This window comes from Clupea harengus, chromosome 4, assembly GCF_900700415.2.
Source record: "Clupea harengus chromosome 4, Ch_v2.0.2, whole genome shotgun sequence".
Taxonomy (NCBI): domain Eukaryota; kingdom Metazoa; phylum Chordata; class Actinopteri; order Clupeiformes; family Clupeidae; genus Clupea; species Clupea harengus.
This window is the reverse complement of record NC_045155.1, coordinates 22,636,414-22,663,547: the sequence shown is the minus strand read 5'-3', so window position 1 is coordinate 22,663,547 and position 27,134 is coordinate 22,636,414. Positions and strand designations below refer to the sequence as shown.

The 27,134-nt window shown below is 40.6% G+C and overlaps 1 protein-coding gene across 3 annotated transcripts; it reads right to left on the bottom strand.

Moving 5' to 3' along the window:
* Window positions 1–744: 744 nt before the first annotated feature.
* Window positions 745–27,134, bottom strand: letmd1 (LETM1 domain containing 1). 3 transcript variants are annotated; one of them, XM_012820784.3, is made up of 9 exons: window positions 26,960–27,134; window positions 21,343–21,497; window positions 17,450–17,565; window positions 17,256–17,338; window positions 8,194–8,380; window positions 7,896–7,997; window positions 7,655–7,807; window positions 4,568–4,664; window positions 745–1,767 (listed from the first exon to the last, which is right to left on the bottom strand). In XM_012820784.3, the coding sequence occupies exons 1-9, from the start codon at window positions 27,067–27,069 to the stop codon at window positions 1,667–1,669; spliced, it is 1,104 nt and encodes a 367-aa protein (XP_012676238.1). In that variant the 5' UTR covers window positions 27,070–27,134; the 3' UTR covers window positions 745–1,666. The 3 variants fall into 3 exon arrangements, with proteins under 3 accessions (XP_012676238.1, XP_031422661.1, XP_012676239.1); XM_031566801.1 differs by lacking the exon at window positions 26,960–27,134 and adding an exon at window positions 21,172–21,196 and having other exon boundaries at window positions 21,343–21,431; XM_012820785.3 differs by lacking the exon at window positions 4,568–4,664.

The window sequence follows — 27,134 nt, the reverse complement described above, 5'->3', positions numbered from 1 at the left end:
AACCTCATTGTTGATGCTCTTTCTGGAGCTCAAATTATTTGCCTTGTGACCTGTGTTTCTCTTTGCTCCTCTAGTTTCCTAGGGCCCTGGATGCTGGGGGACTGGAGATTGCGCAGGATCACAGAGGGTCTTTTGTTTTTGTTTCCCAGGGAAACCTTCTATGGAGGGAGGTGTTAAGACCCCCTGCGCCCCTGCAGACATTGCAGTGGCCATGCGTGGCCTGCAGGCAACAGTGGGGATGACGAGCGTCATTGATGGACTGGGGAGGTGTGGAGTATAACACGGACCAGTGGACACCTGTCTCTCTCTCTCTCTCTCTCCAGCTGCCATGCAGCGTCGGACGTATTACCCCTAGACACGTCGCCTTTGAATAATGAATTGTATGGACTAAAGAAATACGCGTAACTTTTGTAGAAAACCAATTGCCTCCAATGTTATTGTTTCGGTCACGAGCCGGCCGGAACGTAACAGTTGCGTTCAGTTCATCGTTCTCATAAAAATGAACGTGTTCAATGAACGCGTTCTTTTGAACTCGTTCATGCACAACACTGCCTACTACTGCTATTGAATAGCAATGCAATGTTTGTTAAATTCAGTGTCTGTGAAACATTGCTACATCCATGAAATATGCATTGTTGCCTATATTACACACACTGATCTTTGAGTTACTCATAGCCGGTAAGAGTCCTCTTCAGCTCTCCTGACTTTAACATAATGTAAATAATATTCTTATATTATTATTCATATATTTATAACAATAATCTTTATTTATATAGCACTATTCAAAATCCACGTTACAAACTGCTTCACAGAGGCTGCTAAATAAAATCAGGTTTTTAAAAGAAAACAGATCAAAACTATTTGGTATATAAAAACCTATACAGCAGTACACCAATACAGCAGTACAGAGAATAAAATACAATTCAAAGGAAATTAAATTCAAGCAAAATTAGGAAAGGAAATTACCCTTATACAGTGATTTTTATATCCAGGAGAGCTCTACTCTTTATATGCAGAATGAGATCTCTAACCATTCATAGGTAGTACCTAATTATGATCAGTTATGGTCAAATAAGTGGCACCTTTTTCGAATAATTTGTCATCCGTCTAAATGTGGAACTGAATTTATAGTAACATATAGATTCAACATATTTTTAAGCTACGACAAAATTGTTTATGTATAGAAATTCTGTTTTGTACTGCAGCATATTGCTGCCACACAAAGGAAGGGGAAAAAATGATCAATATCACTTCATAATGTCAAAAGTTAGAACAACGTGTTATTTACAAGCGCTACATAACAGCAGAATCTTGCCATGTTTCAACCCAAACATGAAGAAGAACTAATTGTGGTTCATTGCAAAGAGCCAAGTGCCAGAGTAGTCCTGATCACATTACAACGTGAAAATATCTTATCTTGAAAAAACGTGAAAGTAACATGTACTTTCACGTTATAACATGATACTGTCCGTTTTTCTTTTTTCTGACGTGGGAACATTATGCTTCTGTTGTTTTGACAGTCCAAGTTTTTTTTTCATTTAAGTTTCACAGGCAGAAGGATGGATGGATCTGTTTCCAACATCAAAATACAACTTGATTTTCAGTTGTTACACCTCAACATCACAAAACAAGTATGACACAGAAATCCTTGTGTTTGTCTTCAGGTTCAGTTCCCCTGGTCTCTGTGAGAAAGCCAGCACTGGTGGGGCTGAGGGTAGTTCACTGTCAGAAGAACCATGCCGTGCAGATACAGTGATGTCTCTGACTCTACAGAAAAGGCAGAAATAGAAATAGAATATCCATACTTGAGATTAGCAAACAACAGAGGATAACTAACACCAAAATGCAACTGGTCAAGCATGAACTAAATGGTATATAATATGGAACAATAATAATATTGTACAATAATAGACAGTGGAAAGATCTTAATATCTATTCTGTCATTGTAATACATTTTTTTAAAGGCCTGAAATAAAACAAAAAAATATGGGGTAAGTGCACTGCCCGTTAGCATTTGGCTAGATTAGCTGTGAACTGTATTACTTAAACCGGAACTTTCAGGAGCTATGCCTTCAGTTGAACATGATTGCTGGGTGCTGTGTGTTCATCCGATTCACTGCTAAACCATCTGGAAACCACAACTACAATACCCAGACCCTATAATGACACAAGAATGTAATTTAATGATATCATTAAAAAAGTTAGAGCCACAGAGATATTATTATTAGGCTATTATTAGAATGCCCTATTACTACCATCAACATCGTATCCCCCAACAGTGTAACAGTTATACTCTTTATTTATTGAAGAAAAATTCTTACACCGTTGTCATTTCCATTTTGTGTAGGGTTTCCATCTGTTAAATTAATTAATGGGAATCGTTGGCCTAAAATATTACATAAAGTTGAACCATGAACGATAGTTTCATGTTGGAATCCTCAAATTGAATGTATCAGCTGAAGTTTATGTGGTTTGTGTTTGAATGTCAATAAAACAACCAATAAATCAATACTCACAATGGCCCTTAGTGTACGCATCATGATGAAAAAGGAATGCGCTGTTTGGATTCAGCCTACAATCACTGTTATGTCCAGGTATGTTATTATTGTCGGATAGTTCAACTAGTTTTATGGTCAACATGATGCTATAAGATCATATGAAGGACAAACACACCTGTTGTTCCCACTAGCCTCACCCCACGGAAATATAAGAAACGCTTTCACAGCAGGATATTGCACTAGTTAGAATGCTAGCAAACTTATCAGTGCCAGCTTTGCTTTAGCTGATTTAAAACCGTGTTAAAGTCTAAATTACAGCTAAGCTAACGACAGAGCAATTGCCACAATAGATTCAAGTTGAGAAATACTTTCTTGACAGCAAAAATTACTTTTTGTACCTTTGTACCTTAATGTTGAGTAATATCGGTTACCATGGTCACATTAAGTTCTTGATTCTGATTGGTTGGAGGTGGCCATGACATTTTTTTTATATACAGGTAGTTCTGTGAATGCACTATCCCTAATTCCCCATTGGAAAGTTTACAGAAAACATGCAAGGACTGAAAACAGACACCCTGACATACATAGGGAGTATTATTGGACTACACTCCATTTGTCCTTTCTTCCCTTCATAAAACCTACACACTGAGGCATTTATGATGTTAAAAAACCCAGCTGAATTTGATTTCACATGAGTTGATGTTAACTTATAAGCAATTCATACATATTGGTGTGGCCCAAAGAGGAATACATCATCACACATAGCTGTTGAATATGAGTTTCTTCCTACAACGGTGTGCTTACAGAATAAATCACTTCCAGTGATTTCTAGAATGCTGAACAGTTCACAAACGTGTCTCCACAAATGGAACTCAGTAGTTCTATTTTAAAAACTAGTTTGATTCTTGGCTCCAACTCAACTAGTTTGATTCTTGGCTCCAACTCAACTAGTTTAAATCTTGGCTCCAACCAAACTGGTTTGGTTCTTGGCTCCAACTAAACTGTTGAACCCATTAAACTGCAAAGCTTCCATTGGATTTTCTCTTCTTGTTATCCCAACATGCCCGGACACGCCCCTGATCAGAGATGTATTGCCATTCTGTATTTCTTGCCCCTCCCATCAAACTCATCCCCTCCCATACCAAAATAGAGAGAGAAAGTTGACATTGAAAAGTACTGACATTGAAAAAAGACTGTCAGTGTAAAACAATTAAGGCTGAAATGAAGTGAAGATTGTCATTGAAAAGTTGCCTAAGCTTGTGTTGAGAGCTGGAGTGCTGACACCTCCTATTTTTTTTGTTGCTGAACTGCCAATCAGAGTGATTTCATTTACCGATTCAACATCCTCATGCTCAATGGGGCGAAAAGCCACTGACAGGAGAGCGACTAGTGCCAACGGTGTGGGACACACAGCAAAGACTAGGGCTGCAGACGCTCACTGACGGCCCAGCATTGGCCAATGGCCGACCGTTGGCTTGATGTGTCAGGGGCTTAAGACTATGCCCAATAAGCTACGACCACAAGCACGCCGGTGGGATCAGAGGAGGGGCACTCATGGCTGGCACATAAAAGGGAAGAGAGGAGAGGAGGAGAGAAGATAGAAGAAGACTAGGCTCATGTTTCGTTTGTTGCCCCAACAAAAAGCAACCTCTTGGTGATGGCAGAACCACCCTCACCTCACCCTCATGAAGATCCTGTCTCGGGCACTACCGGCACCGACAGACCCTTCCCCTCCCTAAACCTGGCAAGCCACCAGAGGGAGGAAACCGTGTGTGTGTGTGTGTGAGTGCACTGACAACATAATAAACATCATTCATGGGTAAATCCAACCATAGTGTAAACAGGTTAGTCCATGGGAAAGTGTTGGCTGTGTGATGCTAATTATCTGGTTGCTTTGTCTTGGGAGGCTGTTAAACTTTGCATTGTGTATCAAAATCTTTCAACTCATGTGGTCATGGATAACATATTATCAATGCAGCTGATCGTTCAACTCATTTAGCCATGGATACCATTATCAATGCAGCTGTTTACTGTTTTACTTGACATGACTTGGTAAATGTGAGACAAACCTCTGAGATGGATGGAAAACTGGATCCACTGGGCAAGCCACTCTCTACATTGAGAAGAACTTAAAGAGTAACCATTCATGCCCCTCACGTAACATGCCTGTGGAGAGAGACTTTATAATTAGATTTTATAAATCACTGGGCAACCTGTTTGATATCAGAATATTTTTTTTCTTCTTAAGATAAATTGACTCATCCAAGATCTTTATTTAATTTAAGGCTGCAAGAATTCACATCAGTTTGACAATACAAGGGATATTTAAGTACTCTTAAGAACACTTAAGTGACTACATCACAGTTAAAAAGTGGACTCATATTTGTTTTCAGTGTTGCAGTCAAGCCACTAGATCTCATGTCTTAATCAAGTCTCGAGTACCCAGTGCAGCTAGTACCAATTACAGGAAAGTAATAACCACATTATTATATGAGTTTGTGTTGAAGATAGTGTGGCAGGCATGTCCGTAATGAGGAATCTGGTGGCCTGGGGGAAGAGTTTCCTCCTGAGCCTCTCAGACTGTGGATGGGTTACTGGGATGGTTGGAGTCCGCAATATATTTTTTTTTAGCTCAGGTACTGATTTGTCTGATGTAAATGTCATGCAGAGAGGGGAGGGCTGTCATGGAGATGCACTCAGCTATGCGCACTACTCTCTGCATCGATGTCAGAGTCACTGTATGTTCAGACATGGACGTTAATCGTCCCGCTCTCATTGGGAATGAATGGAGACGATATCCCGCCTGTTGAGCAAGGAAACGCCTCCGCCGCCCTTTCAAAGTTGGCGATTATTTAACTTTATGCAAATGCGAACCACGCGGTAACCAATCAGTTCGGCGTGTGTGAGAATTGGAAGCCGACGTTGTGCAGAGGGGAGGAAGTAATCAAAAAAAATCAAAACAAGATGGTGGAGTCTCGGGAGTCTGTTACTGGGAAATATTTTAGGTGAATAAAGGTGTTTACACGACTTTTATATGTCTACATCGACTCGGTTTGTTGTTTATATACTACACGAACGCTGTCAGGGCAAACAGAATATTGTAGATCTTAACTGAAGCGCTCGACCATTATTGTTAGCTTGCTGCTAAAACTTTAACAGAACATTCAACAGAACACATAGTAGCTAGCTGCTAATAAGTTAAAATAGAACTCGAAAACAAGCGCCAAGTAGCCTCTGGTATGTGGGGATCGTGATTTAACTGGCTGATATAATCAGATCAGATAAAATAAATAAATCAGAGCATGAGTGACAGCCGCAACATCTATCATTATTTTCATGAGTTCACAAGCTAATATGCTATATTAGCGCTGCACTGCAACTGAACTTGCTACTTGACAGCCAAACGTGATTTTTCTCATTACAACCCCTAGGCGGAATACCGCCTGACGATAAAACGTCTATGTCTGAACATACAGTGAGGGATAGGTTTTCAGAATGATTGGGAGAACCCTGAATTTCCCTAGCAGTCTTAGTTGGTACATTCGTTGTCTGGCCTTTTTTAGCTGAGCTTGGATGTGATTAGTCAAGTCCTCAGAATTTGGTGTACATAAAATGCGGTAGGCATCCTCTGCAGATCATGCTTGGATTTTTGATTAGTCAAAGTTGCATGTCAATCCAATTTGAAGGACTTGCCCATAATGACTCCATGGCCAATATCTTCTGACGAAAAGATCCAAACTTAACAAACACTACAACATTCTTTGGACGCATGCCAAATTTCGTGTAATTTCATTAAAGATGTCACTATAGCTGACACATACAGCAATACACTAAAAACTGTTTAACCTAAAAATGGGAAACATTATGTGCCTTTACTTTTTCTCTAAATGTGCCAATGTTCTCTTTCATCTGAAGCTCAAATCCTTCAAACTTTTGCCACTATTAGGGGTCCAAGCAGTGAAGCTCACTAATCTAATATTAGGGGTCCAATCAGTGCAAGTCAAATTAGCAAGGCTGTTCATCTGATTATCATGGAATTTGGTGTACATCATCTTCAGACCGTTCTGACAATTGCTCAAATACTTTCCATCCGACAATCCATTTCAAAGTTTTGTGTCGATCAAATTTGTAGGCGTGGCCCATAGACCTTGAATTCGTCCATTGTGTGATTGAATCAGGAACCTTGGTGTGGTTTAATCAGTAACTTGCGTAAATGGTCAATACCTTTCATTCAATCAATCTGTAACTGTAACCTGATGTCACCTGAACTACGCCCCCTGTTCTGGTAAACAAGATCCCAACTCACGGACTATCTAGGCCTCTTTTCCCCCCATTTTCTGACAAGAGTACTCTCTGGCAGTGACTGCCTACGATTTCTTGTTAGCCAGAAATGCACCGCTCCCATGGTGTGTGCTCAAAAATATCTCTGGTGAGAGTACACAGCCCTGGCTTTGTAAATGGTTCAAATATCAACAACCTTTTGCCAGAATCGTAGACTCTACCTTTAAGCACTTGTGCAGAATTGTATTAATTTGTTGTACACTTCATTAAGTTTCTTTAATTATATTATATATATATATTATATTATAATTATATAATTATCCAGCATCTGTTTTGTTTTACCAAATTTAGTTTTTTCCTTTCATTGGCCATCTTTGGATATGGCTTTTTCTTTGAAACCCTACCTAGAAGGCCAGCATTCTAGAGCTTCTTCACTGTTGAGCATAAGAGTGTTTTTCTATTTAATAAAGCTGCAAGCTGAGGGACCTGTGAAACTTCTGAAGATTCTGACATCTGTATACTCCTGCACAGTTGTGCACCAGGGCCTCATATCACTCTTTCCATTCGGTTCAGAATCAGTTTGCAACTGTTCCATAAATGTTGTGGTACACACCTTTGACAGTTTATTGGAAATGTATTGCATGGAATAGCTTTAATACCTGCTATAGATCTTCAAGTAGCCCAAATAAGGCCAGTTTTACAGATTCCATAAAAAGGGTAGCAGGCTCATGTCCATGAAAGTTGAGAAAAAAGAAATTTCACTCAACCAGTTTTGTTTTGGAAATCAATACTGCATGAAATACTCTTGCTGTAAATATAGCTAATCTTGATCAACCCTTTGGCGTTCAAAAGGTTTTGACGGAGATTCCTCTAACCTGTTTAATTTCTGCATCACTCAGGTGGTTGGGGCCAAGTTGTGAGAGAGCTCTGTCCAGGTGCATTAGTTCTAAGGCATGACTATTCAGTCGCAGGCCAATCAGAAAGGATGGAAGGTGGGAGGTAAGAAAGAGTAGGGAGCATAGCGATTTCTGGAACAAAAATGAAGTTAAAGCATGTAAGAATACATTCATTTACATTTGAGGACAGAAAACCACAAGCAACACATTTTGTCACTACCATGTCATCTGCGTACATCCTCTTCAGTCCTAGGTTTGATTCAACAAACAGAGTCCGCAGTGCATGCACTTCAGAGACTATAGGATGACCACCACTTTGCACCTGCACACACATAAAAACAGCCACTCACATATTCATCGAAGTGTGATGAATCAATGTCAGAAAACACTCAGTAACTTTATATGGACAACTGGAGATTAAGGTAAAACATTTTGGGCTCCATCCTTAAGGAGTTAACCTTATGTGGAGGGACACACACATACCACGTGAAGTTCACTATAAACCTACTAATACAAACCTTACCGCACAGCTCCATGAGGCACAGCTGGAGATTACCATCTTTTATAGAGGGAACTGCTCGCATCAGAGCATCCATCACAGGCCTGTAGGAGTGGGCTCGATGGGAGTGGTACACAGCCTGGAACTCCACAAGCTGCTGGGATGTCCAGAAATGACGAATTAGGAGATGCCGGGGGAAAAGGTACCTAATTCCACACAGATGTAACAGAAGAACAAAAGGTTATAGTTTGATGTGTAAATGTCCGTAAAATAAGGATTAATTTATTGAGTAATTTACTAATGTACATTTTCATGTACACACAAACAGTTTCAGGAACCCTAGAGAGCCTTTACATTATTCATCTGGAGAATAATTTGAAATTTAGCAGAGGTAGTGATACTGGTTAATGAGGCTACAAAACACTAGACTTAGGCTATAAAGACCATGCTTAAAAATGAGCAGGCCCTCCTCTGCAGCGTCAGTCAGTCCACAGCCAGTGTTGCATGCTGCCCGAGGAAGAGCCCTTTAGGTATCCTTGAAGAAGGAATTTGAGGATGGGGAAGAGTTTGTGGAAGATAGTGAGGAAATAAGAAGCATAAATACATGTAGGCCTATGGCTGATTTTGACGCAGCACAAGTTTTGTTACATATGTCCATTACTCTGCTCTCAATTTTTTTTTTCAACGTTTTTTTCTCTGTGATGGAACTTTGTTCCCTAATCTCTTCCACTTTCTGCACCAACTTGTGAGCTAGGCCTAGGTCCTAATGAATGTATGTAGGCTGCAAAATGCCCCCCTTCAAAAAAGGGGCAAAAAGATAAGCTTAGACAAATGGAATCAGTACTGACATAGCCAACATCTCATTATATAACTTTGCCAATTATGTGTCTATAGTTTAATCATACTTGTTTGACCTTGAAAAAGCTAAAATGTGATTGACTGAATTAAAATGTAATAAAGGATTAGTAAGTATTGTTGCTATAACAACTATACATTTATTGTAAGTCATAATTTCCCTGTACGTCCCACTGGTGACACCAGAAGCCGCTGTTAAGAAGCTCTCATCCATTTAGGACAGTGTTTCTCAAACTTTTTCAGACCAAGGACCACTTAGCCACTCGCGGACCATCTAACTGAATAGTATATCCCCGGAACAACAGGCCTTCTACCCAGACCTGGCGCCAGACAATTGTTAGCGGCACATGATTTTCGAGGGTGAGCAGTCCTTTTTTACGTACCGGTAGGCTAGTTATAGATATGATGCGCTAGGCAAAGAATCTGGAACCCTGCTCCATGCGTGACTTGGTTATGTTACAAACTGTAGTTCGCTCACAGCCTCATACTCCCATCACACACTCAGACACGCCAATGTATCACACAACACAACCAATGCGCATACCGACCACGCAAATGCAGTAATTCCCTACCAACAGTAGGCTAGCCGACTGGCATTAATAAAGCCATCCTAGTAGTCAACTTTTCATAATTAAGAGTTGTCATTATGCAACGTCACACAACACATAATATAGTTATCATCTTGCTGTCTCCGCAGTGGGATGATGCCCACTGCGGCTGAACCATCTCGTCGTTGCACCGTCTCCTTGTCTGTCAGAGGCATTCTCATTTAATTTTCTCTTAAACCACCAATCCATGACCTTGTTAATAGATTAGGCAACTCTTTAATAGATTAGGCTACTACTGACTGTTCTCTTCGTTCTGAGTTGTATGTTAGAAATGTCGCAATAATTTACTTTTTGCCGTCGCGGACCATTACCATTACCGTCCGCGGACCACACTTTGAGAACGACTGATCTAGGATAACTCGAACTCCCACGTGTACATCTACAAACGTTTTCAAGTTACGATGCCTTCTGGAAACGCTCAGAAATTGTAAGATGATTCGCAAGAGGGACTCTACAAACTAATTAGGATTATGATGCTTTTTGGAAACCAATCCTTAGTCACCACCCTAAAGCCATCTTTTGGGAAACCAATCCTGAGTCACCACCCTAAAGCCATCTTTTGCATCAGTCAGTCATTACCCATTTTCCTACTGTGGTAAGACAGTTTTTCAGTTCATTAATAACTGAATTCATGCACAAGGTACAATAGCCTTTTGAAGCCCAGGACGTAGTTCTCAGCCTGGCATGCCAACAGTTTATTGAATCCCCAGACATATATTTTCTTCTGTGTAAAGTTGATAACGTGATACATGATTTTTTACAATTATATATGATATATGATTTCCTATAATTATTTCTGACTCCGGGCCAGTTGTTACTTTCATGATTAAACATTTTCTGCTGTGGAGATGGATATTTAATGTCCATCTTCATCTTAATACAGAATTGATCTGCCAGTTCTGACAAAGAATTTGTAAAGATAAACTCTGATTCAACTGTAACTCCTCAAATGCTCTGGGATGTGACAATGTTTTACAAAACATAATTGCACATCATTTGCTTCACATATTAACACATCTAATAACAAGAACATTGCTGAATTGGAACAGATAATCCTTAAACTAGGGAGGGCTAGAGAAAGCTCTGACAATATAGCCAAAGAGTTACTTGTGATTATACCCCCGAGACAAGACATACTCTTTTCTGACTGGCTGGCAGGTGTCCCGATATTTCTTTATAACGGTACACCTAGGAAATAAATCAAGTAAAAAGGTTTAATCACCATTCTATATCAATGCTCTGGAAACTGGTCTGATCTGGAAACTTCTGGTAACTTTATTAACCATAGTAAACAATGCTTGATTGAAAAGCTGTCTATAGACTTCCGGCCAAGACACAGACAAGATGGCAGCATAGAGGAACAGCTCCCGAGTATTCGAAATTTTTCCATGCTCCCTAAACATTGAATTACGTTTACGAACTGAAAATATTGAGTAAGAGGGGCAAGGATGTCAGCTAGGGGTAAAAAAGAAGGAAAAGAAATAAAAAAAAAAAACAGGGCAAACAGGGACTCAAACTGGAAATTCTTACGCGGCTAGCCCTGACAGAGAACCAACGGCTAATCTAGCTTTGATCCTCCAAGAATTAAAGAGACTTTCGACAGGACAATAAATCTCAATTGGCGGAAATCAAAGGAGAAATAACAAAAACAAACAATAGACTGGAGGAGGCCGAAGACCGAATCGAAAAGGCTGAAGAAAGATTACAAAATGTCGAGGGTGTTTTGTCAGAAATGCTAAAACTTCATGCTCAAATGGAGACAAAGTTAACCGAGCAGGAGAGCCACTCACGACGAGTAAACATCCGCTTATATGGGATTCCAGAAGGGGCCGAAAAGGATAGTGCATCAGTGACTGAGTTGGTAGAACAACTGCTGGGTGATAACCTCGACATTGCTGATACAACAACTCTACAAATCGAGAGAGCCCATCGCTCACTAGGACCTAAGCCACCGCCAAATGCACAGCCAAGATCTATCATTGTCAAATTCGCCAGCTTCCGAACCAAAGAGATGGTACTTAGCAAAGCTTGGCAAAAGAAGGGCTTGATATTGGAAGAAACACGAATTAATGTTGACAATGACTACCCGCCGCGCATTCTGCAAAGGCGAAAAGAATATGCTGAAGTAAGAAAAGCTCTCAAGGAGCGAGACATCAAGTTTCAAACGCTGTTCCCTGCCCGGCTAAAAGTGAGATACCGGGAAGGAGACAAGATCTATGACACCGTGGAAGAGGCAACGAAGGACTTGGCTAAGAGGGGATTTAACGTCGTGCCTGTCAAGCAACCTGAGACAATGATGGAGCGCCTTCAAAAACTAAGCTGGCAGAGAAGCGGACGAGCCCGACAAGTGGAAAGTTCTGGAACCCCTCACTACAAAGAGCGGCTGCAAGCCTTTCGAAGAGATGATCCACCCCATAACGTGGACAGTGGATAGTAGCCTGATACCAACAGATTATCCAACTGATTCAATCTCCCGCCCTGGAATGGTGAGTTTGATTATGTGACTGTTTAGCCCATAATAGAGCAATGTGACTTTTTATGACCTAGCGACTAAGCTATATTTCTAAGAATCGGGACAATGGACATGGAACTTTGCTACGCAGTCACCTATGAGGGCCCTCCCACTTATCGAGAGGGAGGCTTTCCCTCAAAGCCACCTTTTATCATCTGGTGGAGGGTCACAAGTATGACCCATATCGTGGAAGACGTTTTTATGTTTTTATTTTTTCTCTACTTTGTTAAATGTTCACGTTTTGTTTGTATACAGTTGTTCTTTACTGTAAAGGGGAAGTTTTTCACGCAAATGCAGGACATGACTATTGAAGTAAGCCTTAATGCAAAGCATAAGATTAGCCACATATAATGTTAATGGGTTAAATAACCCAGTCAAAAGAGGGAAAATTTTGTCAAAACTCAAAAAAGACAAGGTCCAAATAGCCTATCTCCAAGAAACTCATCTAAATGCCCCTGAACATGCCAAACTAAACAGAATGGGTATTAAATATGTATTTTCATCATCTGACAAATCAGGACATAAAAGAGGGGTAGCTATATTGCTAGCAAGAGGAGTGAATTATGAACATATGTCAGAACTCACCGATACAGAAGGCAGGTATGTGATGATAATAGGTAAACTAGAAGGGACAATTGTAAGTTTTCTAAATGTTTATGCACCTCCAGGCAGTGGATGGATGTTTTAAAGGAAAATATTTGACCTGATGGCAACAAAAGCACAAGGGGTTGTTATCTGCGGTGGAGACTTTAACATACATCTAAATCCAAAACTAGATGTTTCAACTGGTAAGTCTGAGACTAAACTTATAAGTAGGAGAATGACTGCCTTAATGAAAGAATTGGGCATTGTAGATATATGGAGAGAATTATATCCCAATAGCCGAGATTATACGTATTACTCCTCACCACATGCAGTATACACTAGAATAGACTACTTTTTCACCTTCAGCAGAGACCTACACAAAATTGAGAGGTGTGACATAGGCCCAGGCACTCTTTCAGACCATAGCCCTGTATTTATTTCTCTGTCCTTGAACAGAGAAGAACGATCTACACTATGGAGACTGAATTCAGATATATTGAACAACCCAGACACCAAGGAGTATTTAACAGCAGAAATTAACACATTCTTTGACCTAAATGATAATGGGGAGGTGACACCAGGTATCCTCTGGGATACACTCAAAGCAGTTATGAGGGGTAGAATCATTGCCATTACTTCTTCGCTGAAAAAACTTAAAAGACAAAAGCTACAAGACCTTGAGACCAAATTAAAGCACTTACAAAGGGTTCACAGTGTCACTTTAGATGAAAGGGATAAACAAGAAATAAAAGAGATAAGGAATGAGATAGAGGAAATGAGCACACAGGAAATACAAAAGAAATTTATATTTCTAAAACAACGTTATTATGAGGTTGGAGGTAAGGCAATGAAGCTTCTGGCATACAAACTAAAAAAGCAGCAAGCAGACAATACAATTTCTAAGATACGAAACCCAGAATCTGGGGAAATTGAACACAGACTGGGAAAAATCCAGCAAAGCTTTGAAAAGTTTTACAAAACACTCTATTCTCAGCAACATATTGATAATACTCCTCACATTGATGCATTTTTTTTGGCCTCACTTAACTTACCCTCTATTTCTGAAGAAGAAAATGAACGATTAGCATCAGAAATAACAACTGAGGAATTAAACGCAGCCATCTCTAGGTTAAAAGCGAATAAATCGGCTGGCCCAGACGGCTTTAATGCCGAATGGTACAAATCCCTGCGAGAGCAGTTAGTCCCAAGATTACTGGAAACGTATAACTGGGTCCTAAAGGAAAATAAAATTCCACCCTCCTGGAAAGAAGCAATAATTTCACTAATCCCGAAGGAAGGGAAAGACGAGTTTGAGTGTGGTAATTTTCGCCTTATCAGCGTACTAAATGTAGACTATAAATTATTTACATCCATATTGGCACATAGAATAGACAAGATTCTACCTAATTTAATACACACAGACCAGACTGGTTTTATAAGGCAAAGGCAAACACAAGACAATTTGAGAAGAACCCTTCACATTATTAATCACATCATACAAAATGGCACAGAGGCAATGCTTATAAGTCTGGATGCAGAAAAGGCCTTCGACTCTGTCAGGTGGTCTTTTCTTTATAAAGTATTAGCAAAGTTTGGCTTTCATAAATCGATCATCGACACATTCCAAGCCCTATATGACAGTCCTTCTGCCAGGATTAAAGTCAATGGTGCTCTTTCAAAAGCATTCACCCTGGAACGTGGAACAAGACAGGGGTGTCCAGCTTCACCCCTGCTTTTTGCATTATTTATTGAACCACTCAGTCAATGGATACGACAGAATTGTAAAATTAAAGGGATAAATATACATTTTGAGGAACATAAACTAGCATTATTTGCTGATGATGTATTAGTCTACCTAACACAGCCTACTCTGACATTCCCTAAGCTAATGACTGTTTTAGAAAAATATGGTGCTCTCTCAGGATATAAACTAAATGTTCAAAAGACACAAGTGCTTACTTTTAATTATGATCCACCTAGTTCCTTGGTAGAGAAGTACCAACTGACATGGGAGGCAGACCATATACGATACCTTGGTGTTAATCTCCCAAAAGATATTTCAAAACTGTCCACCTTGAATTATGGGCCACTTAACAATAACATTAAATCTGACATACAGAGATGGAGCCTCATTCCATTCTTAAGCCTTAATTCCAGAGTAGAATCTATAAGAATGAATGTGCTGCCGAGATTGTTATACCTCTTCCAAAGTCTCCCAGTGGAAATACCTATGAAACAGTTTATAGAATGGGATAAAATGATATCAAGATTCCTGTGGCAAAGTAAAAAACCTAGGATTAGGTATAGAACTCTCCAGTTACACAAAGATTGTGGAGGACTAGGCCTTCCTTGTCTCCGTGACTATAACTATGCAGCCCAATTAAGACCTCTAGTGTGCTGGAGCAACCCATCATATTCTGCAAGATGGAAAGATATAGAGAGCAATATGACCCATCAGATTCCTTTAGCAGCTGTAATGGCAGACAATAGACTAATGAACAACATGATAGATAAAAACAACCCTTGGATTAATACCACTTTGAAAACATGGCAGAAGACAATAAAACTCTGATTTGGAACATACTCTAAAAATATTAAGATGGTGTGCTTTTGACACTGATTTCTCTCCTAATAGTCTGGACTCCAGATTTAAGACTTGGATCAAAGGGGGGCTTACTACTTACTACACATTTGTAAAAAAAGGAACCCTTAAGAGCTTTGAATTGTTGCAACAAGAGCATGGACTACAACGCCAAGATTTCTATAGGTATCTCCAGGTTAGACACTACTTTCAGGAAAATATAGCCAGAGCAACAGAAGGGCAAAAGACAGGTATTTTGGAAGTGTTCAAAGGTGCAAACAATTCATCAATATGCAAGAAGGTTGTGTCTAGATTATATCATGGGTTGCGCCAAGCCAGTCCAGACAACACTCTATATATTAAGGAGAAATGGGAAAAGGAAGGTGGTCTTCCAATATCTGAAGAAGATTGGGAATGCTTATGTAGATTACAATGGGGAACAACATGCTCAAATACTTGGCGAGAATATAGCTGGAAAAATTTGTCCAGATTTTTTATAACACCAGTACAACAATGGACCCAAATACCTAGCACAGCCTGCTGGAGGGCCTGTGGAGCAAATGAGGCCAATCACTTTCATGTCTTCTGGGATTGCCCAGTACTAACTTCATACTGGCAAGAAATACACTCTCACTTGGAAGCAACCTTCAAAGTAATCATCCCATGTAGGTTTGATACTTTATACATAGGAAACATCTCATTCGACTCTTGGGATTACAGAGATAAAAAGTTGTTACTTATACTTCTGGTGGCGAGCAAAAAAGCAATCTCAAGAAGGTGGTTAAAACAAGACTCTCCTACAATAGGAGAATGGTTAGATGTGGTTCATGATATATATAAAATGGAAAAGTTATCTTACTCCCTCAAAATCCAGACTGTCATATTTTCTAGGATATGGTCTAAATGGACTGGGTATGTTGAACATATAGGCTTAAGATCAGATTTTGTTTGAATATTTATTTTTTTTTTGGCTGTATTTGTATATGTATATGCTTGTCCTTTTTTTCTTTTTCTTTCTTTATTCTCTCTCAGACAGGTATAGTGAAACTCCCCCTATGTTTGAACTGTTCTTATTGTAAAAATACAAAAATGTAAAAAAAAAATAATAATAATAAAAAAAAATGGGCCTGGAAAGAAAACTGATACTGATATGAGGTAGTGACACAGATGGAAAATCCCTGTAGTTATATTTCCGATTTGGTTTGCTTTCCTTTTTATTTATTTTTTCCTATATATCAGGCACCTGTAAATCATAAGAGAAATGATGTAAAAGGAAAAGTATCCTACAATGTTTGAAACCTGTTGGCCTCAATAAAGATAAAATATATATATATATAAAAAGAAAAGTTGTCTATAGATACTACTACAGTGAATGTGTAGTCAGGCAAGCTAATGAATGAACAAAATAAAAGTATTCTCTCATTTTGTCAAGTGCTGTGAATGCAATCAATTCTGTGATTAAATTACATGTTATCTGGAGACCTAGGCAACTGGCAAGCTAGCAAGCATAGAATCAGAAACAGCTTGCAAGCTAAAGGATTCAGGCTTAGCAGCAATGGAACCAACTGAAACCAAGCAAACTAGCCAACGTTATCCTTGTCCATAACGAAAGAAAGTAGTACTACAAACTAAACAGGTTGGCTTCTTTTTAAACTGAACCAAATGTTTAGTTTGTGGGCTACACATGCTTCCCTTTATGAGAGTGGAAACTGGGGTATAAGTGGGGGATAACGGCCTTCGAGGTGAAACTGGGGTATCAGTGGGATAACGGCCTTCGAGGTGAAACTGGGGTATCAGTGGAATAACGGTCTTCGAGGTGTCCCGTTACGTTAAAAATACTAAAATGCTTCGTGTTTTTGCCTCCACCTCGTCACATAATTTATACATTGCATTTTCTATACACATAATGTTTACATGGAGAACATGATATGAGCACTCACATTAGGATGAATACCACATAGTTAGCAAAGGGGGGTATGGAGATCAGCAGCAGTGGGATGGCTATGATCATGTCGCTACGAAACTAAAAGATGAAAGTAAAGAAAAAAAAGTCAGTAGACCAAGCCCAAACAAACTTGGATAAAGATATCTTGAATAAAAGAATGTTCTAGTTGTGCTTCAAAAGTGAACAAACCTGCCTGAGTTTCTCCATCTCACGATAAGGCAATGTCCAGCGATCTGTATTGTTGGCAAGCATTCTTGTCTTAATCCCCCTCACCTCTTTGGCATCTTGAAAGAAGAGTTGAAATCCTGCAAGAACAGCACAGCATTTTGAGCATGTCATTTTTGAGGAGAGAAAGATTAGAGAGATGAAGGGAGGGACCTCAGATTTCACTTTCAATTGCACTGCTCCTGGCTCTATTAGGACGACAGAAATACCCATTGACATGACTTGAGGAGTGAGGTTAGGAGGGAGAACATCATTGGAAATACAACAAAATGTCGAGGTAAAGGATGAGCTGGATGAGTAAGTGTAACTATTTCATGGGGTAGTAGTAATTGTGAACAGTACAGCTATTGCAATCCAGTCCAATCCAGTCCAGTCCAGATCCAATCCAGTGTCCAGTCAGTTATAAGTGCATTGTATTAACCCTCGGGAGGCAGAGGGTATTTCCAGACATTTGTGCATGCTGATATTCTTGTGAATTTGAACAACTTCAAAAGGTGCTAGCAGGCTCCTTGTGTGCTCAATGACGTACTCCAAACTCCAAAGAAATTGGGGGCAGTGTATCACTAGGGTTGTCCACTCCAACCTCCTCTCCCTTGCAGTAACCAAACGGTTTGGCCAAGGTGACGGAGGCTAAAGGCTACATGTAGCATGAGCACATTTTATATGATTGAAAGATATCTAGGCTGTTGCCATCAGCATCTATTGATTATTAACTTGTGTGAGGCAATGTGAGGCAAATAGACCCCTGAAGGGTTTTGAGCTTTTGAGCTAGCTGAAAGGCTAACCAATAGTATTAACTAACTAAGTACTAGTACTAGTACTAACAATAGGATGGCGAAGCTACAGAAAAGGGGGGTCGAAAGAGAGAAGCAGAGCAGAGAGCTTACCTGTCTGCATCCTTTGGAAAAGAAATGACAGATAAGTGGGCATTTTTAACAGTAAGTATAGAGTTATCGATCTACGAGCACACACGCACACACACGCTAGGCTATTTATTGTATTTAATACAAGACTCTCTGCCTGTTGTGTTAACATGTGCTTTATGTTTTGGTGTCCATGTGCTTTTGCCCCAACCTTTGTCAGCCTTGTCTGTTTCCCCACCATTATCAGTAGTCACATGTTCACCAGGCCAATTACTCAGGGTTGAGTGTGCCTCATCAGCCCGGACGGATGATATATCACCTCCAGCACCTCCAAACACTCCACCAGCCCAGTAGGATAAACAGCCGGACCTGCCGTGTGCCTCGTCAGCCCGGACGGATGATACATCACCTCCAGCAACCTCCCAACGGACGCTTGCCAGTGTCCAGGTGGTCGGGGCTGCTTCCTCCCTGGGGGCTGAAGTTATCTCCAATGGGCGTTCCAGGGTTCCTCCGGTGAAGCATCCGACCGCCGCCGCGTCTACCGTCCAGTCCGATCAACCAGGCCAACAGCATAATGGATATTCCGCAGCCCGGCGAAGGCTGCTGCAGGACGCAGTCTCCAGGCGGTCGGCGCCTTTTCCCACGGTGCCTCCTGAGCCCGACGGTACTTCTCTTCCCCGGCTCTCGGTGGAACAGGGAGCCTCTGGAAACACGAGCCGGCGGCATCAAGACTCCTCAGCCAGCCCTAGGTCTACTCAACCCCACCAGCTGTTTCCTCGAGACATTGCCACCACACACTGTATCCCCGGCCCTACGACCCCAGTCGTTCAGCCGTTGTTTCCACCATCCACTCTGATAATCGTGGGCTTTATTGACAATTTTGATGTGTTCTGGAACAGACAATCACTTTACTTGAGGGATGGATTACACCCAAACTCGAAAGGCTCACGCGTGCTAGCGGCAAACATTCACTACACCGTGACATGCAGTCGCCGTGTCCGTCCTCAAGAATGACTACCTGCCTCTGACCTCCGCTCACTTCCGGTGGAATCTACGAGTCCACCGCAGCATTCAGCAGCTAGCGCCCCCTGCTGTCCCATTCCTGTACTGACAACAAATAGGAAAAATTGACTACATCATGCTACCCAACTACCAAATACTAGGCACAATGGAAAACATGGAGTGGATCGCAGCGTATTACGGAGCTTGCAGAGACTTCCACCCTCAGCTCTGTCTCCTACCACCATGGAGCTGCTAAACACATAATCCCTCACAAATAAATCCCTCCTCATAAACGACCATATTCTAGACAAAGGGCTTGACTTCATGTGCCTAACAGAAACCTGGCATAAACCAGGGGACTACTCCGTGCTTAATGAAGCATGCCCCCCTGGATACAACTACATGGAGAAAGCCTGCAGCTCTGGTCATGGTGCTGGACTGGCCATCATGCACCGGGCTGAACTAAAACCGTCTCCTCTGCCAATGCCTGATCTTTCCTCTATGGAATGCCTGGCATTCAAATTTTCCTGCTTCTCATTTACCGTCCTCCAAAACCAAACCCATCTTTTCTACCTGAGGTAAGTGATCTGCTTACCTCACTCTGCACTATGTCAACTTACATTGTCATTGTCGGTGATTTTTATATTCATATCGACAACCCCTCCTGTCAGTTTGCAGCAGATTTCCTGAGTGTGCTTGAGTGTCTTGGCCTGCAGCAGCATGTTGAGGTTCTTACTCACACCAAGGGGCACACTCTGGATCTGGTTATCACTGACTCTGCTCCCATCAGTAACCTACAGGTATATGATCTCGGCGTGTCCGACCACAACGTGGTCTCAATGGCCTTGACTTTTATGCTACCTACTATTAGACCTAAGCGTCAAATGTCTTTCCGGAACTGGAAAAGCATTGACACAGCCACTATGACCACGGAACTCCAGCTCATCACCTGCCCAGCTTCTGCGTCAATGGATGAATTAGTGGAACTCTATAATACATCCCTGATACATCTCCATGCCCCTGTCAAGTCACGTGAGGTCAATTTCTCACGCTCTGCTCTCTGGTTCACACATGAGCTGCGGAAAATAAAAACAGCTGGGCGTGTCCTGGAACGACGCTGCAGACACTCTGGGCTCACTGTCCTTAAACTGGCTTTCCGTGAGCATCAAAGGGCCTACTCCAATTCCCTTAAAGATGCTCGCTCACAGTTCTTTTCCAGCTTAATCAATGAAAAATCCTGGCAACTCTAAACAGCACCTCCCTACCTACAAGAACTCATTCCTCCCCAAACATCCAACCGCACCCTCAGATCCACAAACAGCTCGCTCCTCCGGGTGCCCAACACCAAGCTCCGCACCATGGGCGACCGGGCCTTTTGCATGGCAGCGCCGTGCCTGTGGAAAAGCCTCCCTGACCGCCTAATGGCAACACAGACACTGGACTCTTTTAAGACTGGCCTAAAAACCTTTCTATTCAGAAAGGCATTTCTTACTTTTTACATTTATTTTATTATAGTTTGTTTTAACTTTGTTCTTACTATGTACTGTGGCACTCTGCGATTCAGCTTATATAGAGTGCGCTATAAATTAAATGAATTATTATTATTATTATTATTATTATATGATAACAGAATATCCAGATGCAAGTCAGAAAGCTGTTTCAGATGACACAGGGAGCCTTTTCTGGCATTCACCTGCTGAAAAGAAATGTCCTACTTGCAGCAGAGTGTTCACAATATCGCTGAGAAAGACCTCTTGAACAGGAGTGCCCTTGTGAGATGTACACTATGTAAATATATATACTGTAAACCAGTCAACTCACCGTTGTTATATGCGGCCTCTGCAAACTAAAAAGAAGCAAAAAAATACCAATTCTCACAGAATTGGGCTTTAAAGCTCACATTCAGACTTGGGGAAAGTCCTGAATATGGCCATAACTCAGTAATGACACATTTATTGATAACAGAAAAATTGATGATGGTATACAACTTACCATTCAGAAATGTACGGTAGAGAATATAAAAGTTTGGGAAGCGCTCTTGGAGAAAGTGCTCATATTTTTCATTGGCCCACTGCAGTCTTACTATGATGGTTTGACCTAGGCCTTCTCTGGCTTTCGATGTTGAAAAATGTTGACACAGTCTTAATCTATGGGAAGAAAAAACAGACCAAGGTTAACTGGCTGGTAATTCATGCGAATTAAATTTGTTTGCAAACCGTTTGATTCAATCATTTTGCTCGTGCCACTTCAGCACCTCCTGAGTATTGAGTGTAACTACTAACAGAATAACTTATTACTTTTAACTACTAACTACTAACTACAAATAACTACTTATTTCTCGAATGAGATGGAATTGTGATTAGTTTGCACAATGAAGAAGAATTCGCTGCAGAAACTTGGCAGCAAGGTCCTACATAACCCAGGTAGGTCAAGTTGACTTAAGTTTGACTCCTTTTTCAGGGACTGTGCAACATCTAAACTCCATCATGCATAGGAAACTGCCTGCTCCTCAGGGCTGTGGCTCATTGTGTGATAGGTCACCCAGTCGCCCTGAACAGATGATGGGCATGCAACTGTCAGATCATTTTCAACGGCACTTCCTGAGGGGTGGATAAAACTCCAATGGAACAGTTCTTGGCTGAAACAGCAGATCTTTTTAATTGGAGACTAGGTCACAGCCAAGGGGGGTGGTGTGTGTGTGGGGGGCATGGTCCAAATTGTGCCAAATTACCTGTGCAAGAATAACGCACACTTCACAAAAAGAGATGAACACCATGAGCAGCAACCCTGAGACCAACAAACCCTGTCTTTAGGTAACCCAGTCACAAAATGTATGCAGATGTTTTCGGGAGCCTGATCACAAAATTTCCGTTTCTAAGGGATGGCAGCTCCTCTAGACATGTTTGTACAGTATTACTACTTAAGGAGTGTGTTTGTTTATGATGTATTTCTGTGTTTGTTAAAACTTAAATGTCACAAAGGAACTATTACTTTATTGCATCTTAATGTCTAGGAGACCCTGTTGAAATGCCTCCGCAATAAGTTCAAGAAGGAGAAGATTCCACTTATGAACGAAAAAAATATGGGATCACCAGAAGTGACTACTGATTGTTTACACTTGCTGTGCAATGTTGTGCTGTATTCTCAGGTTGTTTTACACCTGGAAAGAATTGGTGAGGATGAGACCAGTTACCAGGAACACATTCATTCCATCAATCGGGAGATGGGCAAAAAGCTGATGAAGGACTCTTTTCCAGAGAATAGAGGAAATGAACAGGCTAACAGATGGAGCGGTTTCCATTTCTTGGGAGTTCCACAGCTAGTGAGTACATTTCACTTGAGACTGACAACACATACCTAAGAGTGGTTGTGTTCAATTTATTATTTATTGATATGTTCTTCTGTTAAAGATGTGTCATGAAATGATGATGCGGTTGGGTGACCTGGGGAAGAATTTCAAGGCTGCCCCCAACATCATCAGAGCTGCAAAGCAAGGGAACCAAAAAAAAATCTCAGCCAGTTTACTTAAGACAAGAGAGACAAAAAAGTGTTCTTTATATCATCTTCTTATCATCACCAAATCTGAATACAGAGTTATTGTTGCAGTGATTCTCTAACCTGTATGAGGCATGAATACTAATAACAATAAATGTCTGTTAGCAGATGCTGCTCTGCTGTTGCTACCTGAAGTATGAGTGCATTTAAAAAAAGAAATAAAAAAACTGATAGGGAAATATGAAACTGACTTTAATCAAGTATGAAGTATTAATCAAGTGCCTTGTATTAATAATTACCTTGTATGAATCATGTGCTTATGTAAGCAGGAACATGGCTTTTCTGTGTTTCTGTGTAACTTAGATTATTAGGTGCTGACGCCACTTAGTCTGCATATGTGTAAGACCTACATGCGTAAGTGAGGGAACCTCTATGTTTGGGTGAGCTCAGAGGTGATAAGAAGGGTCGATCTGTGTTTGTTCAACCCTATTTAAAACTGACATCCTTGCATTTCAGAAAACGCAGTTGGGATTTAGTCGAGCGTGGCTATTCTTGCTGACGTTAGAAACATTTATGGCGTCAGAGTTAGATAAAGAGTTAAATAAAATAGATCAATCTTAAACCCTGTGCGATGTAAGTGAGATTGCTTCACTTTCATCCTTGTGCTGTGAGTAGGGATGGGTATCGTTTGGGTTTTGTCCAATACCGGTGCTGAACCGATACTTTTAAAACGATACCGGTGCCTAAACGGTGCCTGAACCGATACTTTTTTTTTTTTAAAGCACAAAGCAACGATTGACGACATTAAAGAAAGGCTTTTTTTATTGCCAAGGCAATTTTTTTTCTTCAAATTGAACAATATATTAACTGTTTAAAGTATATTATAAATATAAATACATACAAAACACTTGGCTTCAAACTTTTTAACTTCAAACTATGAACATTAGATTAACTGTAAACAACAGTTTATGGCAGGGCTCTTCAATTAGTTTGGACCTGGGGCCGGTTCTTTAAACTGAGGCAAAGTCAGGGGCCGGAGGATATGAGTAATCACGGTAACAAATAAACAAATTACAACATACTGAAGGAGTGAAATATATTCTATTTAGTAAGTGCTTAACAACATATGCCCAAGAGGGCGCATAGGCCCAAGGATTCAAAAATCAAACCAGGTGAGCAATAACCAAGCCATATTAACAGACAATTGGAGAAATGCAATTAACGAACAAAAACATGCACTTCATTGTACATAGCTGTACACAACTTTACCAACACAACTTTACTGGTCATTATCCTCAATATTTAAGATTAAACTGATTTGAGTAACAGGCAGAATCAAATGTATCTCCACCAACAAAGTGCATTGCATGGAACTGAATAGAATTGTAACAACTTAAAAGTGCTTGGTATTCTATCAAGGAAATGGGTTTCAAATGTCATCACTTAGTTCAGGTGAACTGTATCAGTTGTTTAGAATTTCATTAATTGGCAAACAAATTCCAAGTGCACCAATCTTTTGTTTTACTATTCTGCCCCCGCTTCTGTGTGTGTGGCATGGTCACTCTAGCCTTGCCATTGGCTCGGCAGATAGATAACAGTTTCCCCAAGAGAAAGTCTGAAGCTTGAAGTTATTTTCAAATCTTTACTTAGGAAGCACTGTAAAACTGAGCAGACTTACAGAATACATCTTAGTCATCTCATCTCGTTACATTCGTTTCTAAAAACAATCACTTAGCATTGCATGTTTAAACTACGTTAGCTTAATGCTAACTTATAGGGGAAATTCCATAAAGACAGCGCTAGCGATTAGCATACTCATCAAAGTAAACAATTCGAACAAACTTCGGTTCATTACAAGTGGTTTCCACAAGAAGTAATGTTTCTAAGTAATAACTGATCAACTATTTAAGAAAACACTTACAGGCAAACGTTTTCTGGCCATATATATCAGAGTAGGAAAAAATATGCCGCCACCTATACGGGTGCATACCGCCACATATACGGGTGAATACCGCCACCTACTGCACGTGAGTGCCATAGCCATAGTCACGAACTGAATGATGCTACCGGAGCACACTCCGGGGGCCAGTCCAAAGCAGCTCGAGGGCCGGATCCGGCCCCAGGGCCGCCTATTGAAGAGCCCTGGTTTATAGTATACTTAAATAAATATAAATAAATACAAAAAACAGCTTCAAACTTCTTTTGCAAAAATATGAGCATATTTGCCTTTGGAGTCAAAAATGTATTATTTTGTTTGCATTTATTTTATGAAATTTCACCATTTTATGATTTGTTTATACCTATCTTTTCTATCTTGTTTATAGTTAATCTTGTTACTTGAACACACTGAGTACGAGAAAATGTGTACTGCCCCTTTAAGAGACTACCGTAGGTTAAGTTTAGCTGTCATCTTTCAGTCTTCGGTTGCTGATCTGCCTTTGACTCTTGCCTTCTCTCCCCTCTTTTCACGCAATTGTTTTGTTGCATTTGCTGGACGTCGCGATGTTTGAATCTTTTTGTGCAAAATACAGCCACACTTTTGACCGTTTACCTTTCGGTATTTTTTCTGTTAAAAGGTTGATGGCTAGTTCTGTTTGTGCTTGCTCTGTGAAATGCTGCCTGCTCTTCACTGTCATAAGACTGTTGCTATGAAAACACCAATGAGCGTGAGCGACACAGGACAAAGTTTACATTGGGAGCTGGGGCAGTTTTACATGTGCCCCACGGATTCTGCCTAGCGACTGTGTTCAATTGGCTCAGGCACCGAAATGAAGCACCGAAATCTGCGTTGCATTTCGGTCCGGGTAGGTACCGGTTCCATATTGGTACCGGTTCTCGGTCCCCAACCCTAGCTGTGAGTGAGCCCGATTGCAATTGTTTGTAATAAATATACTGATATACAACTCCGGAGTCCTGAGATAACTTGAGTGAATTTTCACCTAACAAAAACAGGTACTTCTGAACATCTGAATGTTACACAAATGAAAGTAGCATTTAGATTTGAAGTTACAAAGGTGTACAGTATGTTAACCTATCTAGGAAAGGGGGATGTAATGAAAAGTAGTTCAATGGGTATGCCAGTAGGTGGCAGCATTACAGATGTATGGAGAATAACAGGAGGGCAAGATAAATGAAGAAGTACCCAATGTAATGGCATGAAAATTAGTTCATTAAAAGATAACACTTAAGAGCAACCAGTTTATTTCTTGGAATTAAGAAACATTACAGTGATCTCTCGCTCTCTCTCTCTCTAAATAAAATAAAGTTTTACAATTCCAATTATACAATAGCCATTCTGCCCATACTTTCATTTAAACGGAAATACATTTTTTATACAACAATTAGCATAAATAAGTAGTCAACTGAAATACTTATTGAAATGGCATACATTAAACATGGACGTTTTAATGAATGCTCTGACTGTATTTGAAGGACAACTAGGGCTATAACATATTCTGTTAACTATTAATTACAGTTAGCCTAAGTCCCTTAAAGGTTCCTGTAATGTTACTAAAGGTTCTTAATGTTCTAGGACCCTGATAGCAAAAGGCCAATGGACCAATGTTGGTTCTCTGGCCGCAAAGCTGGCGGTCTGCTGGCCTTTTGCTCATCGGTCTTCCAGCTGGTGAGTTACAGAGAAATGGCCAACCAAAAGTAGGTTGGTCCTCTAAAGGTTCCTGTTTATTAAAGGTTCTGCAAACGTTATGCGAAAGGAAATAAAATACCATGACTTAGGGAACCTCCTATAGTAGTCCTAATGGTCCATAAACGTTCTCAGGACGTTCTGAATGTTCCCTGAAAGTCCCCCAGGCAACACCATTTAAAGAACTCCACATCGAGACCGTCAGGGAAAGTTACAAAGCGACGTTTTCAGAACGTTCTGGGAACATACAATTTCTAGCTAGGGTCGGGGTGGGAATTCACTGTCACAGCAACAACCTGCTTTCGCCACCTCTTTAAAACAAAAAACTGATCAACAACTCAGTTTCATATTCTACATAGGCTATGACATGTTCACGAAAACAACAGCAATGTTTCCGAAATGTTCACAGCAACGCCACTACCCAACAACATTTCACCCAGCCTAAAGGAGTAAATCTGTAGGCTACACTACCTTGTCTGAAGTTGTTTCGAAGTTCCTAAACCAATTGTCATGTCACTGACTTGAGCTCTAAAGAGCAAACGTGACATGTTGCGGGACAGTCTCGCTGAGAACAGCGCCATTTTAAAGTGTATGTCAACGTCCAAGGGTGTTCGCCTGAACGTAAACCTGCGCAGATCGATCGCCG